This window comes from Peromyscus maniculatus, chromosome 7 (genome assembly GCF_049852395.1).
Source record: "Peromyscus maniculatus bairdii isolate BWxNUB_F1_BW_parent chromosome 7, HU_Pman_BW_mat_3.1, whole genome shotgun sequence".
NCBI lineage: Eukaryota > Metazoa > Chordata > Mammalia > Rodentia > Cricetidae > Peromyscus > Peromyscus maniculatus.
In genome coordinates, this window is record NC_134858.1 from 11,070,921 (window position 1) to 11,089,275 (window position 18,355).

Below are 18,355 nucleotides of genomic sequence, written 5' to 3' on the forward strand. Positions count from 1 at the left end.
ATCTCAGGGTAAACTGTGAAACTGTCAGAGACCCCAGCACTAAGAGTTGACTTTTGGGAAAAGAGGGAAGATAAGGAAAAGCAAACCCCAATTCTAGCCTTGGCTTTGCCATTAAACATTAGCAAGGGCTCAGCAAAGCACTCAGGCTGCTGTGTGTTACAGGCATTCTCTCTCCTTCCCATTTCCTCTTCCTCCTCCTCCTCCTCCTCCTCCTCCTCCTCCTCCTTCTCTCTTTTTCTTCTTCTTCTCCTTCTTCTCCTCCTTCTTCTTGTGTGTGTGTGTGTGTGTGTGTGTGTGTGTGTGTGTGTGTGTGTGTCCCTTTGTACTTATATGTTTTGCATCAGGGTGAACACCAAGCAAAAAAATGAAGCTACTTCCTACATACCTTCTCTTTCCCTCTCTTTTGCATCAGCCAAGGTGGCTGTCAACTCCACACCCCAGCCCTTATCCATGTATCCATGTGTCATTACTAATGTTAGACTGTCTTGCCCTTCTCTGAACCAAATGCTGGAGTTCCAAAGGACTAGTGTGAAAAGGATGCTGCCCCTTGAATGAGTGATATTGGAATTATGATGACTAGGGTTTGATGACCTTTGTTCTAACACTAGGGTTTCTGGAAGAATATCGTATAACAGAACATGGTAATAACAAGGCAGAGATATGGTCCTTTATACTTGTAATTCTGTATCCACATGCTGAATTAAAGCCTGGTGGAGCGAATCTCCCACGCAACATCCTGCACATCTCTGCATCTTTCCTTACAGCTGTTTCCGAGGCTACAGGTGCAAGGGGGAGACTCCGTAGCTCAGCTCTAACTCATCATCTGACCCAAACTTGTACTTCCTGCATCTTATTAGTAAGGGTTTGAACAGGAGTTGAAAAATGGACACTTGGTTGTGCTATCTGCAGACACTGTGGAACTTTCAGAAGATGGGACCTTACTGGAGAAAGCAAGTCACTCAGGAGTGGGCCTTGAGGTTTATATCCACTTCCTGTCCTCTCCCTGTTTCCTGATTGTCTCCTCCATGCAACCATCCACTCCATGTTCTTGCCACCACGCCCTATTGGCCATAATGGACTTTATCCTCTCATACCTGGACCAAAAATAAACCTCTCTCTCTTCCTATAAATTGTTCTTGACAGGTGTCTGACCACATCAATGGGAAAAGTAACTAATGACATCATCTGTCTGGTTGTTTGGTCATATCTGCTCCATACTGCCATTACCCAATTGGCCACCAATCCCTAGTCATGTATCATTTGCTTCTCTGCCCCAGTCTCCATTACTGACTGCTGCTGTCTAGGTAGAGGACACTAAAGTGCCCCTATATTAAAGTGTCTATTCTCCCTGGTTAAGGTTAAGTCCCTCCTCTTTTGTTATCTACTCTGCCTACCTAGCTGGCCTTCAAAACATTACACATCAACAGTGGGATCACACTCATCTTTTAAGAAGACGCTGTTGAACAGTGTTTTGAATTTAGATTTATGTCTAACATGGCCTAAAACTAAAAAGAAGTCGAAACATGACATAAACCCTGGAAAGTGTTAAGTGCAGTTACTTGAAAATCTGTAAGATAACAAACATCATAATCAGTCACCACCTACTGTAAGGAGAAGCTTCTCTGATGAGTATTGAGTGATGCCCTGGTCTATGGATACAAGAGTATGCCATTAGCTTTTTTGTTGTTGTTGTTGTTGTTGTTGTTTTGTTTTGTTTTGTTTTTTTCATTTTTCTTCTAGCAGAATAATGTAGCATGCTTTCTCCTAGGTCCCACATGTTCTTGGCCTAATTAACAGTGTGAGGCATGGATCACATCTTGTGGGTGGGCCTGAAATCTAATGTTTGAGAGTGGCTGGTTGCCCCACAACGTTTCTGCCACTACTGCACCTGTGGACTTATCTTGACAGGCAGGTTGGTATTGTAGCTTGCTGGTTCCCAGCTAGGTGAGACTGAGATTATTTTGACTCCAGTAGCTTGCTGTATTCGTTACTTTGATATTGCTGTGATAAAACACCACAACCAAGGCAACTTAAAGTTTATATGGTTCCAGAGGGTTAAGAGTCCATCATGGCAGGAACTATGGCAGCAGGAAGTAGGCATGGCAGCAGGACCAGCTGAGCGCTCACATCTCAAACTGTAAGCAGGAAGTTAAGAAAGCCAATCCAAAAAGGTGAAAGTCTTTAAACTCTCAAAGCCTGCTTCTAGTGCCATACTTTCTCCAACAAGGCCACACATCTCCTAAGTTTCCCAAATTAGCTGGGGACCAAGTACTTAAATTCCTGAGACTGGGGGACATGTCATTCAAGCCACCATACATGCATGGCACTCTCCAGCACTAAAAATGCTTACAAGTACAAACACCTGGGAATGCCTGCACTGTAACTCAGGGATGTGCTAATTTTCTCAGTACTCAAAAGGTTCTCAGGGTTCACTAAGGAAAAAGTCCTATGTAAATATGGAATAACATCCTGGGTCCATCTCTTAGCCACACCAGAAGAGCACAACATTTTGAATCCTGGAACACTGAGCAAAGGGGGAAGATGTGCTGTGAAGATTACTTGTGGGTGGACTAGTTAAGGAGCACCATTGCCAAGACTGTCTGAAATGCCCTGCCTAGACTCAACCTAACACATCAACCTTGGGATACCTCTAAGCAGTTGACAAATGCCTGTGGCCTCTTTGCCTATGCCTTTGAAGGCCAGCAAGGCATGTTTGTGCAGAACAAATCATCCCCTATAAATCCAGGAGGGCCTCAATGCCTGATTGCTGATGTTTCAGCTTTGAGCCAGAGGCGAAAGTCTTCAGGAATGTGAGCTCACCAACACCAGACCCTATTATTCCATCAGCATCAGCCTTGGCTGGGAGACCTAAGGAATGCTCATTTCATGACATGACTGACCTACATGATAGACTTACACCCCGACAGAGCACAACCAGTGTATCTCCTTCTGTCAAGACTCACAGTCATCCAAAATGAAGGTGTCAATACCGTCCACGCAAATAGCACAGAGGCCCTGGGTTTCTATTGCTGCAATGAAACACTATGACCAAAAGCAAGTTGGGGAGGAAGGGTTGATTTGGCTTACACTTCCAGATGACAGTCCATCACTGAAGGAAGTCAGGGCAGGAACTTGAACCTGGAGGCAGGAGCTGATGCAGAGACCTGGGAGGGGAGCTGCTTTCTGGCTTGCTTCCTCTGGCTTGCTCAGCCTGCTTTCTTATAGAACCCAGGACCCCAGCCCAGGGGGAGCACCACATATCACAATGAGCTAGGCCCTTCCACATCAATCACTAATTAAGAAAATGCCCTACAGGCTTGTCTACAGATCTCATGGTGGCATTTTCTCAGTTGAAGTTCCCGCCTCTCCAATGACGCTAGTTTGTGTCAAGTTGACATAAAACCAGTCAGCACAACTTTCCAACATAAGCTCAGATGAGACAGCAAATACATGACATCAATATGAACTGACACCTTCTTTCCGTAAAGCAAGAGTTAAAGGTCCAAGAGTCACAGCTGTTTCTGTGACTCCGGAGCATACGGCAATCATCTACTGCAAGACTGCAAAGGATGTGAGGCAGAGGCCTGCTTGGTCAGTGAGCCCTTGTCAAAGAGGGAATTTAAATAAAGGCGGGGCTTGAAACTGGATCCAATCATGAGTCAGTTTGGGAGCTGGAAAGGAAGTTAGGCCAAATTACCGAAAATCACAAAATTCAGCGAATTATTTCTCAGCCTTAGGAATTTAGGGCTTGACAAACCTCATCAGGATACAATTATGGGAAGATGGATGGCTACTTCTTGAATATGGTAATTTTCGTTGTTTTGGATTGTCTTTAAGCTGTGAGCACTTCCTCATGATGTTGCTAAGAATTATGACACACACCAGAATACAATTTTCTAAACAGCTTTAAAAAAAAATGACAGTTGCAGTTTTATATTTCTGGCTCATGCAATGAGTTTGCAGAAATTCAAACCTTGGCTGATGGTTTTTCCAAATCCATTTGATGCTATCATTTGCCTCTGGCACAATTAATAAAATATGTTCCCAATAAATCTGGAGGCTTACAAAGACACTGTCCCTACTCCTAAATGAAATGGACTCAGAGACTTCCGGGACACTAAGGCCGGGGGATGAGTAGTGCGGTGATTCACATGGAGTGTGTACAGGACGCAGCGGCCTGGACCCCTGGCCTGTCCAGAGCACCCCCGAGGGGTGGTGACACTAACAGTGCCTGTCCTTTCCTGGAGCAAAGGTCATGACTTATTTGAAACAGTGAGTCCAGGAAGCACCGTGCTTCCTGGAGGGGATGATGGGCAAGTGAGGAGCTGGAGGTCAGCTTCTTTAGATTAAGAAACACCTTGGGCACTTCCAGAGAGCAACAACTGAGAAAAGAAGCCCCTCCCAGAATGTGGGCCAGGGTCCCAAACTAAATGAAAAGAGGAAAAGGAGAAAGCAAGCAGAGTGCTTCCTGATCTACCCAGTTACGAACACGAAGCTTCATGCACCCCTCGCCACGCCCTTCCCCACCATCATGGGCTGTATTCTCAAACCATGAGCTAAAATAAACCTTTCCTCCCATAAGACGCTTTCAGTCAGGTGTTTGTCACGGCCACAGAAGACTAGCTAATACGCAGACAGGCTCAATATTACTGAGCTGAGGCCTGTCAGCCCGGGCTTCTCCCCTGACTGACTGAGGAGACTCTCATCTGAGGACGGCAGGTCACAGGCTAAATTAACTCACAGAAAGAAAACAGCACAAAACCTACTGGAAGCTAGTGTGACCCTTGCCTCGGTCCCCTGTATTCTAAAAATGAAACCTGCAGACACACAGACTCACTCTGGGACATGTAATGGTCCTCTGCAGCTTTGTCCTCATGTCCATCATAGTCTCTGCTGGACAGCTGCCTGTGGGCTGTCTCCAGTCGGTCTACAAAGGAGAAATGAGCCCAAGTCATCACACCACGGAGAAATACGGTCCGCACCAAGAGCTGCGTGTGAAGAGAGATGATCAGGCAGGGCACAGACAGTGTGGTTTGGGGGTACTCGCCAAGTTGTCATAAGAAAAACCTTGTGGGGCTGGGAATGGGCTCAGTAAAGTTCATTCTCACAGCATAATGACTTGAGTTTGATCCTAGCACTCAGGTAAAGGCTGTATCTGTCATCCAGCTCTGGGAAGTGGAGACAGGAGGACCCCCAGGGCCTGATGGTCAGCCAGCCTAGTGATATCAGCCAGCGCCTGGCTCAGCAAGAGACCTAGTTTCAAAAAAGAAAAGCAGGGTGAGGCTGGCCAAACAGCCGAGCAGGTAAATAGGCTAACCATGAAGGCCAGACTACTTGAGTTCAATTCCCAGACCCACAACAAAGCCAGATGCAGTGGTTTGCATCTATAACCCCAGTCCTCTTGTGGAGGGACAAGAGAATCACCTACAAGTTCATCAGTCAGGTAGCCTGGAGCATGAACTATGGCAGAAACAGCGAGAGAGACCATACCTCAACAAGGTAGAGAAAACCAACACTCACAAGTTCTCCTCTGGAGTAAACACACACACACACACACACACACACACACACACACACACACACATACACACAGAGACACACACATACACACACACACACACACACACACACACACACACAGAGAGAGACAGACAGACAGACAGACAGACAGACACAAATACACACACATACACATATACACACAGAGAAAGGGACACACAGACACACATATACACACACTCACACACACAGAGAGACACACAGAGAGTCACACACACACACACACACACACACACACAGACACGTAACAAAATTAAAAATAAGGTGGAGAATGGCCATGGAAGACCCCTGACAGTAACAGCGTAAGAGACCAGGTCGCACCTCGGAGATCTCTGTTGAAGTCATGAAGTCTCCGGATCTCGCCTTCTAGCTTGTTTCTCATGGCCTTGTCCAGAGACTCACGCTTGGTGGTGGACTTGACCAGGCTCTCGTAGGCTTCCGAAATCCTCTGCAGCTCTTTTTCAAACTGTAAGAAAGACCTCGTATCAAAGTGGCATTTGTGACAGGGTGTCTGTAACGCTGGCTGCACAGCACCCTGAGTATGAGGCTGCATCTTCCCGGACGCCTTTCTGGGTCTCCAGTTTCACATCTACTCCAGTTTGCTCCTCCTCCTGCCCTGTAAGAGCTTCCGTGACCCTGCAGAGACAGTCTCTCAAATAGGGCCATGCTGTCTAACATCACCCAGTAAAGTCTCCCAGGACTGACAGGAGTCAGGGGTGCATCTAAGTATAACTGAAACATCCCTTTTAAAAGATTTATTTGCGGGCCGGGCGGTGGTGGTGCACGCCTTTAATCCCAGCACTTGGGAGGCAGAGGCAGGTGGATCTCTGTGAGTTCGAGGCCAGCCTGGTCTACAGAGTGAGATCCAGGAAAGGCACAAAGCTACACAGAGAAACCCTGTCTTGAAAAACCAAAAAAAAAAAAAAAAAAAAAAAAAGATTTATTTGCTTAGTGTGTGTGTGTGTGTGTGTGTGTATCCAAGGAGTCCAGAAGAGGGTGTTGGGTCCCCTGGAGCTGAAGTTCCAAGAAGATGTGACCACCCAATACGGGGACTGAGAACTCAGGTCCTCTGTGAGAGCACTCTTAACCACGGAGCCATCTCTCCAGCCCCTAAATATCTTATTTTTGTATTATCATTTATAATGATTAATGAAGTTCCAATTTCACATAAGGAAGATATTAAAGTAAGGGAAAACTCAAGAATTCCAACTAAAACTCAGACCTCCAAACTCTAAACACACTGTCCTTTCCAGAGACCCTGCTCCTGTCTCCACGCCAGGCTGGGCTCATTACGGACCGTTGTCTGTGGAACAGCTCTATGGAGAATGAATGCACTTGAACCTAACTGTAAACAGATGTGCAGTAGAAAACCTCTACATATGAAGGACTGTGAGGGATGGGATTGAAACTGCAGGTGTGAGCTCATTTGTTCATATCTTACCACGTTAACCTACTGTGAAGACAGATCCAGCAAGGCTGGCACTGTCACAATGGGAGCCCAGCATGGTGGCGTTTCCAAGTGGAAACTCACAACTTCTAGCAGTGTTGTGTAGCGCAGACCAGATGACAGCCAGGACATGGGACGAGTCTAGACACCCATCCAACAGGCAAATGGGTAAAGAAAATGTGATTTAATATAGTGCAGCTTTAGTCAGCTATAAAGAAAAATGAAATTATATCATTTGCAGGGACATGGTGTGGGTGAAGTAAGCCATACTCAGAACCACACAACAATATGTTTTTTTTTTCTCATAACCGACTCTAGTTCTGTTTTTTTAATTTATGTGTATAGAGCATGAAATGTGAAGAGCTGTGTGGGGAGAAAGGGACTCATCGGAGGGGACAAGACTTTGCAATGGGGGTAAAGGATTGTAAGCAAGTGTCAAGGTGTGTGAAAATGTTAGGGTGGAACCCACCAGTTTGTAAGCCAACCGACAAAAGTTGTTTAGATGAATGGAATAAAAAAAAGGACCAAAAGAGACGCGCACACGTGAACTCGGGTGACTGCTGAAGTCAGAGCCTTAAGCTCTGGGGTAGAAAAGCCCTTGTGGCATCACCCTCGTCACGAGAAGGTCAGAGCCATGTTTTCAGTCCCTCCATGGAGCAGACATGTCATCTAAGGGGGGTGGAGCTGAGAGAGCAAGCTTCCTTTGGGACCATGGTCCTCCCTTCGGCCTCCTTATGCGGGAGTTGGCTCTTTCCTCCACCCACTCTTCACCAATGCCTTTCTGCTTCTCCCAGACCTATCCGGAGTGGCTGGTGTGTTCTGAATTGTGTTCGTGGTATGGCTGCCAAGAATACTCCTTCCTCTGAATTGCATTCAAAACAGGAAGTGCCAAGCCAGGCCGTCAGACTCATAAGATCTCTATGAACATTCTTGTGCTCAGAAAAGAAACCCAAGCATCCCATGGTGTCCCACCAATGACCGCCCATTATTTACCTCTCTCCTTCCCACGGCCCATCCAGTTACCTCAGCATGTCACGTACCTTGTGAAGCTTGTCGGCGTTGTCATAGCAGCCCTGAAGCTCCTGGTGAAGCACACGATTCTCCTCCGTGAGGATCTCCACCATTTGCTGGGCTCGCTCCACAATCGCAAAGGCATCTGGTCCAAGCTGCTGGCTGGGGGAGGCCGGTGGAGGCTGTGGAGCTGCCAGGCTCATGGGAAGCGGAAGAGGCAGGGAGACGGAGTGCAGGGGCCCACTGATGGAGGACGTCTGAGAGGACATGGGACTATGCTGCTGCACCGTGGATGGAAAGGGGAGCTGGCATGGCCGGCTGTGAGGGAAGAGAGGACCCGGCATCAGACTCCAGAGGGAGAGGAAGGAAGGTCACCAGCACAGGCAGTGACGGGGCTTCCCTGGGCAGGGGCCACCCATGCACTTCCCCACATGCAACAGGTTCAGGCTCAGAGGCATTTATTGTACTCTTCTCACCAGCACTGGCTACTGGGACGACAGTGGACAAGCCAGTCTCTGCTCTCTGGGAGAGACAGGCAAGCCACACTAGAATTAGACTAAGCTGAGAGTGGAGTCCTACCCTCCAAAGAACGGAATTCTGGAGAAGCCATTTCTATGCGAGAGGTCAGGGAAAGAGTCTCTGACAGGCAGGAGTTCGGGCTGAAGTCTGCAAGGCAGCCAAGAGGGAGCAGTGGCTTGGGTGGAAGGTGAAGTGGGGGAAGGTCCATTTCGGAAAGAATTGGCCAGCGCAGAAGGCCTACGGCCAGGACTCGCACCAGCCGGCATCCCTCGGCAGAAGAAAGCAAACCCATACAAAGCACTGTGGGCAGACAGCCACGCCAGGCAGGGGTGGCAGGGCCCGTGGCAGCCGCAGCCACGCCAGGCAGGGGTGGCAGGGCCCGTGGCAGCCGCAGCCACACCAGGCAGGGGTGGCAGGGCCCGTGCAAGCCGCAGCCACACCAGGCAGGGGTGGCAGGGCCTGTGCAAGCCGCAGCCATGCCAGGCAGAGGTGGCAGGGCCCATGCAAGCCGCAGCCATGCCAGGCAGAGGTGGCAGGGCCCATGCAAGCCGCAGCCATGCCAGGCAGAGGTGGCAGGGCCCGTGCAAGCCGCAGCCACACCAGGCAGGGGTGGCAGGGCCCGTGCAAGCCTCAGCCATGCCAGGCAGGAGTGGCAGGGCCCGTGCAAGCCGCAGCCACGCCAGGCAGAGGTGGCAGGGCCTGTGGCAGCCACAGCCACGCCAGGCAGGGGTGGCAGGGCCTGTGGCAGCCACAGCCTTATTCTATTTCTACTCTCGAATTTATACTTTAATATTACTTAATATTCTATGCGAGTGCCTTTTCTTCTATCTAATTATTAGTGTGCAACTTTCCCAACAAAAGACGCTTACGACTCAGAGTGACTTGACATGCAGTCATTTCTGTTCATTGATCTAATCCCCAGCTCTGAGACCAAGTTGGTTCCTATTTGCTTGACTGCTTTTCAAAGAAGAGACAACCTTCTACACTGTGATGAAGGGATAACCCCTTCCAGTCGTCTCCTTCCAACCACAATCACCTAGACTACACAATCATGAAGACACCTACACAGTGACTCTGCTCTTCCCCTGTGTTACTCTGTCTGGAGAAAGAAGTTGTCAGTAACATGTTCCTCTCAACACAGAACAGCCTTCAGACGCATATTAAACAAGTCTTTACATTCTCCCAGCAAACAGCTGCAGCATGAATAGCGCTGGTTTAATCTGCGTCTCACTAACCTGGGCATCCACTGTTCCCACACCAGGTGCAGCATTATTCTATTTCATAAGTATGCAAATTAAGGCTCTCAGGATTTACAGAGAATCACAGAGCTGACATTCTGTCCAAAGTTAAAAACACTTCCCAAACCACACACTCCCACCACACCAGGGCCCCTCTGTCAGCACCATAGAATGGAGGCAAGAAACCAGAGCCACTTCAGGCAGGGCACTGCCAGGACACATCAGAACATGTCATCAGTCTCAGCTCTCACTCCTGCTTGTCCAAGTCAGATGCAGAGGTGGCTGAACACGTGCTCTGAGGAAAGTCATCAGAACGTCAAGACGAAATAAGAAGAAACATCTCGATGGTTTTGAGACTGATTACTTGCTGAAAGATAATACTTTGGATACTGGATTAGCTAGAGTGTGAGGAGTCTGTTGTTTGGACTTTGTTATATCTAAGTGCTACATACATATTTGTTTGTGTGGATTTGTGCATGAAGATTTGGGGGCATGTGTGTCTGGAGGCCAGAGGTCAATGTCCAGTGTCTTTCCTGAATCACTCTCTGCCTTCAATTCTTGAGACAGGGTTTCTCACTGAACCTGAAATACATCGATTCAGCTGGGCCACCATCCCGTCTCTGCCCTCCAGCCTGAGGTTACAAGCAGGCACCACCACACCACGTTCTGGGGATCCAAATGCAAATTTTCAAATTGTGCAGCAGGCATTTTACTGAATCATCCCCTCAGCACAAACGTGTCTTTCAAATATTTTAAGTTAATCAACAAATAGACTTCTAAGTAAATTTCATCTGTATCTTTTCATATTTTACAAAGGGGCTGGAGAGGTGGTTCAGTGGTTAAGCGCACATTCTGCTCTTGCAGAGGACCAGAGTTTGGTTCCCAGCACCTACATTGGGTGGCTCACAACTGCATGTAACTACAGTTCCAGGGGATCTGGCACCATCTCCTAGTCTCTGTAGGCAACCACCACATGTGACACACACACACACACACACACACACAATTTAAAAAATAGAAAGGTGTTAAATAATTGTCCAAAGCAGAATGTATGAAGGCTTCCAACTGAAGAGATGACCAGCATCCAAATTACAAATCCTAGTTTCTCAAAATAGATTAGTTCAATCAAATAGTACATCTTAACCATGAGAAGAAATCAGATGAGTTCTCTAGAGCTTTAGATATTCCAGTATGTTATCTCACAAACTAATACAAATTCAAATTAATAGAGTTGTTTTTGTTTGTTTTTTGTTTTTTTCCAGAGCTGAGGACCGAACCCAGGGCCTTGCGCTTGCTAGGCAAGTGCTCTACCACTGAGTTAAATCCCCAACCCCCAAATTGATAGAGTTTTAAAATAAAAAATATACTATGAAAGGGGACGCTGGAAAGTTTTATATGACATACATGCCCATACAGTATTTCTATCACATTTTTATTGATTATGTGTACATGCCTCTGTATGTACATGTGTATGTACATGCGTGTATGTGTTGTACAGGTATATGAATGTGCTGTGCATGTATATGTATATATGTGTGCATGTGAATGCATGTATCATAGCATATGTGCTAGAGTCAGAGGATAACTTGAAGAGACAGCTCTGACCTTCCACTTCAGGTCAGTAGGCTTGGTGGCCAGTGCCTTTCCTGCCAAGTCATTTCACTGGCCCTCCCCTGTACTGCTACAGGGCCAAACTGCACATACACCAACCAGCCTCTCCTTGGAAGCCAATCCAGAATTCAGTGGTAAATGCCCAGCTGTCCCCATGTGGCCTCAGACCATGAATGAGCAGAATGGGAAGTGCATGCTACATTCTGTGCATTAAACTCTATGTGTATCTACAGGTCAGTCTTTACAAAAAATGGTTTGTCTGACTGACAAACATTTTGTGAAATACAGCAGGAAATAAAAATTAGTAGGAAAACAGATGGAGAATGTGGTAAAATAGTTTACAAAAGAGAAAGTGAAAACATGGAATGTGTAATTTCCAACATAAACCTGAACAGAAATAAAAACTGAAGCAAGTCTTGAATGTATCTATTAATAAGTCAGCACAACAAGCAATTACACAACTTTTTTTTTCAAGAGTTCTCTTGGGACTCTTGTTGTGTCCTCTGCTATGAGACAGAATCTTACTGCATAGCCCAACAGACAATAAAAGGGATTGTCTCCAGTTAGTGGAACTATGGCTCTTCCTTTGTTTCTTTTACTTTTTGCTATTCTTTTTCATTGGATATATGTAGCTAGTTTTTTAAAAATTCATATTGTGGTTCATCTTCATCAACTTGACTGGATTTGGAGTCACCTAGGAGACACACCTTTGCATGTGTCTACGAGGATGTTCCCAGAGTAGTTTAACCAAGGAAAGACCCACCCTGAATGTGGGCAGCACCTTGCACAGACTAGGGGCTCAGACTGATAAAAGGGATAAAAGGAAGAAGCCAGAGAGGCATCTGTGTTCATCTCTCTCTGCTTCCTGACTGCAGACACACAGTCTGCAGAGTCACAGACTGCAGACTCACAGTCTGGAAGCCACGCCTTCCCCACCATGAGGAACTGTAGTTCTCAGTAAGCCAGGAGCCAAAAATAAACCCCTCCTTTCCTCAATTTCTTTCTTCTCAGTTATCTGGTCAGGATGAGGAGAAAATAACTAATACAATTATTGCCTAAGCAATACATGTATATTATGTAAAAATTAGTAAATATGAAAATAATCAGCATTGTTATTTTAGTAATTAAGAAAAAGAATGAGATGAAATAATAAAAAGCCACAAAAAAAGAAAAAAATCACACTTTTAAAAAGCCTTGCAGTTCACAGTATTTTCTCAAAACTTTCTGTTCCTTAAAGCAATGTACTGAATAGAGTGTTTAACACAGGTTGTGTTTGAACAGGAAAATGGAGAAGATCAATATTTTCTTTCTCTGTGGGATAAATTAGCAGGAAAGACATACATATAACTTCTACAATAAACATGATGTTTATGTAAGGAAGCAACTCAGTTGTGGTCTATACCATGACACAGATGAGGACGGCTGGCACAAAGGACACCCCTAATCCCAGCCACTCAGCCGGCTGACTGGGGCAGGACTGCTCGAGCCTGGGAGCTCAAGGTCAAGCTGGGCAACACAACAAGACCCTCAAAGATACAATCAAGTAAGAAAGGATGCTGAGCTCTGCAAAGTGAAGGAGCAGAAGTCCCCACCTGCAGCTCTGGTCCTGCGGACGACCACAGGTCCCAAGGCTTGACTCTCAGTCAGCCGAATTCAGAATCCCTGCTATGTGGGTGGGAAGACGGCCCTTCTGTGTGAGGAAATTGTCCCCGTTATGCATTGCAGCTGGGGTTGTGTCAGGTTTCCTGGGAAAGTGACCTGAACTTGACCCTGGCTTCTTTAAATTCCCACACCGAAGGGTTGTTTCTCAGGACACATGAAAGCAGCACTATACTTGGCGTACCCAGCCAGAATTCAGCCTGAATTACTAATTACTAAATTACTGAATTCCTTTTTTTTAAAAGACAGGGTCTAATGTCACCCTGGCTAGCCTCAAACTTGCCATGTGGCCAATAATGACCTTGGCTGAATTACTGACCTTCCTGCCTCCGCCTCCTAAGTGCTAGAATTACAGGTGAGCACCACCAAGGCTGGCTGATACTCCTGACAGCGAGTCTGACCTACACAGGAGAACTTAAGTGAAGCTACATGGCCTCATTCTCACTGAGGGAAATGTATAGTTTTCACTGAGCAGCCAAGGGGCCTGGTTTACCTGTGGGCCCCAGGCATTGGCTCCTTTTCATGACTGTATAAACTACAAATCCTAATTCACCACTTTAGAAACACACTCCCCAAATTCTCCCCCTACCCCTTTTCCAGCTACTTCTGACTTACAATAAGAGGGGCCTCCAACCTTCTTGTAATCCATCACTTGGCAAACACGGCACTGGCCCATAGTCAGACCCTCCATGCTCACACTCAGAGGTACGTGCTCCCGCTAACTTGTCCTCTGGTTACACAGTTGTGATTGTCCATTTGTCACACGCTCCTGAGCATGCCTCTCCTCCATGGAATGCCATTTGTCATGTTCCCAGAGGGTGACTTAGTTAGAGCTACCATTGCTCTGATGATATACCATGACCAAAAAGCAACGTGGGGAGGAAAGGGCTTATTCCACTCACAATTCTATATAACAGTTCTTCATCAAAAGCAGTGAGGGCAGGAACTCGCACAGGGCAGGAACCTGGAGGCAGGAGCTGATGCAGAGGCCATGGAGGGGAGCTGCTTACTGAATTGCTCCTTATGGCTTGCTCAGCCTGCTTTCTTATAGAACACAGGACCACCAGCCCAGAGATGGCACCATTCACAATAGGCTGGGCCCTCCCACATCCATCACTAATTAAGAAAATGTCCTACAGGCCTGCCTACAGCCCGATCTCATGGAGGCATTTTCTTAATTCCCTCCTCTCAGATGACTTTAGCTTGTGTTAAGTTGACATAAAACTAGCCAGCACAATGACCCTGCACATCACATTTCTAGGGAAGGAATGTGCAATGCATCTTTATAGAGACCACAGTAGCAGCACAATCTGGTCAAACTTGCAGCTTTCCCCAGCTACAGCACAGGACATCCAGTGCCCATTCACTGAACAGAATGAGGAGGAAGGTGATGGTGATGCCATGCTTCTGACAAGAAGCAAGAAGCCAGCCCTGTCCAAGGAAAACCACAGCTCCTGGCTTCTCGGAGCTTCCAGCAGCCTGGGATAGAAGGCTGGGGCCAGACACCACCCTCCCCTGCTTTACAGGCATCTACCTACCAAAAGTCAAGTCAGTACATTCACAGACGAGCAGAAGACCGACCAACAGGCAGCAGCCTTTCCTTTGTTTCTGGGAAGCTAGAAATCAAAGCCCCTCTGCTGAACAGACATAACTGAGCCACGATGAAGGGCAAAGGCATGCCCAGGCTCGGCGGGCGGAGAAGAAAGGCTTCCAGAGTCCCTCACCAACAGCTGCCCGCCTCTTCCTAAGGTGGCTCTTACTAAAACAGTCATTAGTCTACAGCCGGTGCTGACCACACTCCACGACAGACCCCACTCAAATGGGAGCAAGCCACAGACACTGATGCACCTCTCGCCCAGTCGCCCCAACCCTAGTCCCTACTTCTTCAAATGGTTGCAAAGGCTAAGGAAGAGAAGCCACACCAAGTGTCTGCATACAGTAGGCCTGGGGAAAACTCTGCCTTCCTGCCACGGTGCTCCATGGCCCGCTGAGTGCTCCACTAAGGTGACTGAGTGCCATACATTTGTAATGGAAAATTGAAACAGCTATTAGAGGAAATAGGTTCCAGTCTTATTTTATACATGATCCTGATTAAAGTATATAAATCATAGGAACAAGAAATATTTAAGATTGATTACATCTAGCTTGTAAATCCTATGTTTTACAATATTAGTGGTTTATTGGGAAATACAAGATTAATATGTAATTTTTAGCAGCTCTAGTTTTCTTTTCCTTTTCTTTTTTCTTTCTTTCTTTTTCTTTCTTTCTCTTCTTCCTCTTCTCTCTCTTTCTTTCTTTTTCTTTTTCTTTCTTTTTCTTTCTCTATCTTTTTCTTTCTTTCTTTCTTTCTCTTTCTTTCTTTCTTTCTTTCTTTCTTTCTTTCTTTCTTTCTTTCTTTCTTTCTTTCTTTCTTTTTTTAAAAGCATAGACAGACTTCTTAGGAAAACAAAGCTGCATCTTGACTGATAGACTCCAAACTGCTCTGGTAGAAAAGCCCAGCCATGCCTGGACGTCATTCGGGCCTTCGTGTCCATTAACAGTGCCCACTCCGTAAGCCACGAGTGAGTCAGAATTAATAGCCAAATGTTTGCTTTGGGGGTGGAGGAAGTCACCGCCCTCACAGGGACAGTCCTGGTCTCATCTTGTCCTCGCTGTGACCCACTTTCATTTCCAGGTGAAGGAAAAGGAAACTGGAGCCCAGGAAGAACAGAGCCACCTCCTGGGAGCAGCCCCAGCCCTGGCTCTCCTGTTCTCAGCACTGTCCTCCTGTGGCTGCTTGAGCTCATTCACAGAAGGGACCATGACCACGATGCTGCAGGATGACTGTGGGCCACTGACTGCTCTTAGCAGTTTACACAGGACTTAAAAGGGATGACATCACCACCAAGAGCTCCCCCTTCAGTGTGCCAGAACAGGCAAAGAGTTCTATAAGTGACTAGGGCTCAAACCCAAGTTCTAGCACACACTCTTCAGACCTGCCTGTAGGCAAGAAAGAGAAAGTCTCAAAACGTAATCAGTGGGGCCAAGTTTCTAGGTATCCGTTAGATCCAAGCAGGGCCTCTTGCAGCATCAGGCAGGAAGATGGCCTAGGGAGCTCAGTCAGGGCCCATCCTGGTTCGGAAGTCTATGCTGCCTTGTATGTAGCATGTACCCAATAGCCTGCAGCATCCTAAGTCATCGCCATTACAAATGTACAACCCCCTGAAGCACCAGAAAAGGGAACTTCCCCATGAGACCCCTAGGAGGGTTGCTTGTCTCTTGGGTCATGCATAATGCTGCACACCACTGAGTCTCAGGTTCAAACCCCAGAGTTCAGGCTCTGCGACACATGTCTGGAGCAGGCAGTGTGAAGACACGTTTGTTTACGTAGCTGGCCAAAGGCTGTACTGCGGGAGCCAGGCTGGCTCGCCGCGGCTGTGTTCACAGAGTGGCCTTCTAGCCCTGGGGCCAGTCTCAATGGCCAGTCTATTACGTCTTCTCAGATATTCTGATGTGGCATGGAAATTCCAGCACCAAGCTTAGCAGGGCACTCTAATCCTTGGGACGTTTCTTGTCTCTGACCTCAGAACTTCAAGACGAGTGGTGCTCTCCCCAACTCACCAGGGTTACCTCCAGGAAGTGATTTGCTCCTCACCTCACATTATGACCCACCTCACATTATGGTTTATTGCCAAGAAATAAAGAGGGCCCAGGTTACATGCTGATAGAGACGGCTCTGCCAGAGCACTGCTGTTCCTATGGAGGACCCGGGTTCAATTCCCAGCACTCACATGGTGGCTCACGACTATCTGCAACTCCAGTTCCTGAGACTCCGACACCCTCTTTGGGCCTCCAGGGGCAGTGCAGACATACACGAAGGCAAAACACAATACACAAAAGTAAAACAAAACCATAAAAACTGTAGGCCAGCAAGGAAGAAGGAACTTCATCTGGAAAGATTTTCCATCATGATCAAGACTTTCTAGAGGCTGAGAGAAATGTTGGGGTGATCTATGAAATGGCAGTGTGATACAAACACCAGAAGTGTGACGATTTTAGGGGAAAGCTGAGAGAACTCCTGGGCTCCATCCAGAGTCAGGCCGAGCCCATGCTGGAAGAATGCAATGGGCTGCTTCTGAGGGCTCGGGGCGGCCAGGCTGCTTCCCAACGACCGTTCCACACGGCGACGGCTCATCCTCATTTACACTGGATTTAGACCCACCCAGGAGATACACCTCTGGGCATGTGTGGGGTGTTTCCAGAGAAGCTTAGGTGAAGCGGGAACACACGGAATGTGAGTGGCACCACATTCCAGACTGAACAAAGAGGGATTTAAGTAGAAAATCAGCTGAGTGCTGGCATCCGACCCCCGCCCAGGGTCTCCGCACCCTGGTCCACAGAGATGTAAGGAGTAACAGGTCAGGCCATACCCCACCCCACTCCAACTCCATTACACCTTCCCGGCCATGACAGATACCATGCTCTCAAACCATGGGCCAAAATAAATTGTCCCTCCTACATGTTGCTTTTTGCCAGGTATTTGGTTACAGGAACAGAAACATGACAATCAAATCCACCTAGAGTCAAATGTGTCAGAGCTGGGGAGTAGGTGCCAGCACCCAGCCCCCTCCCAGAAGATGTAGAGCCAGGTGGATCCTCTACTCAAACACTGGGGTCCCATCAGGAGCTCTAACTTATTCAATTTAGACACAGACAAACCTCGACATCCTATAACAGCAGGTGGCACCTGGCTTCTCAGGGACAGTGCTCTTCCCTCCAATGCTGGCCCCTCCCACATTCTCTCCAGGCCACATGCCCAATGCCTCAAACACATGCCAGTCAGTTCTTTCAGTTCTATTTCCCTGACCACTCCTCTACTCCTGGACACCCTTGCCAGTTCTCTGACCTTCCTGGAAAGGCCTCGTGCCCCCCCTTCCCTACCCCCACCCCCACCCCACCCCCCATCTCCCTGTCTAACCTGAACCACCGTCACTGAACACCAGCATGCAGGATCTGCTTGAAAACACCACACTTCTCACGCCTAACAGGCTAACGCTAAACTCCTTGGCATAATGTCCAGAGAGCAAACACATTCTCTGCCACAGCTTTCCACACCTATCCCCTGGGCTCTGCCATTCCCGTGGCTTTCCTGCCTCTAGAGATGCCTTTCTACTCTACCTACAGCTTTTATTAATCCTTTGAGACCCAGTCAATGCTGCCTCCTCTGGGAAGCCTCCTTAATCCTCCTCTGACTTTGAATCTTTTTATCCTATCCGACCGAGTAGTGCTTTCTGCATATTTCCAGGCTGAACACCACACTAACGGCAGCGAT

At 47.4% G+C, this 18,355-nt stretch overlaps 1 protein-coding gene across 6 annotated transcripts in view; it reads right to left on the reverse strand.

Annotated features, from left to right (window-relative positions):
• Nucleotides 1-18,355, reverse strand: part of Amotl1 (angiomotin like 1) — a 127,033-nt gene that overhangs the window by 24,142 nt on the left and 84,536 nt on the right. For all 6 annotated transcript variants that reach the window (XM_006990515.4, XM_076575677.1, XM_042280423.2 and 3 more), the window contains 3 exons: nucleotides 8,047-8,335; nucleotides 5,881-6,025; nucleotides 4,838-4,927 (listed from right to left, as the gene is read on the reverse strand). In XM_006990515.4, the coding sequence (XP_006990577.1) occupies nucleotides 4,838-4,927; nucleotides 5,881-6,025; nucleotides 8,047-8,335 (524 nt within the window). The remainder of the gene's footprint in view (nucleotides 1-4,837; nucleotides 4,928-5,880; nucleotides 6,026-8,046; nucleotides 8,336-18,355) is intronic.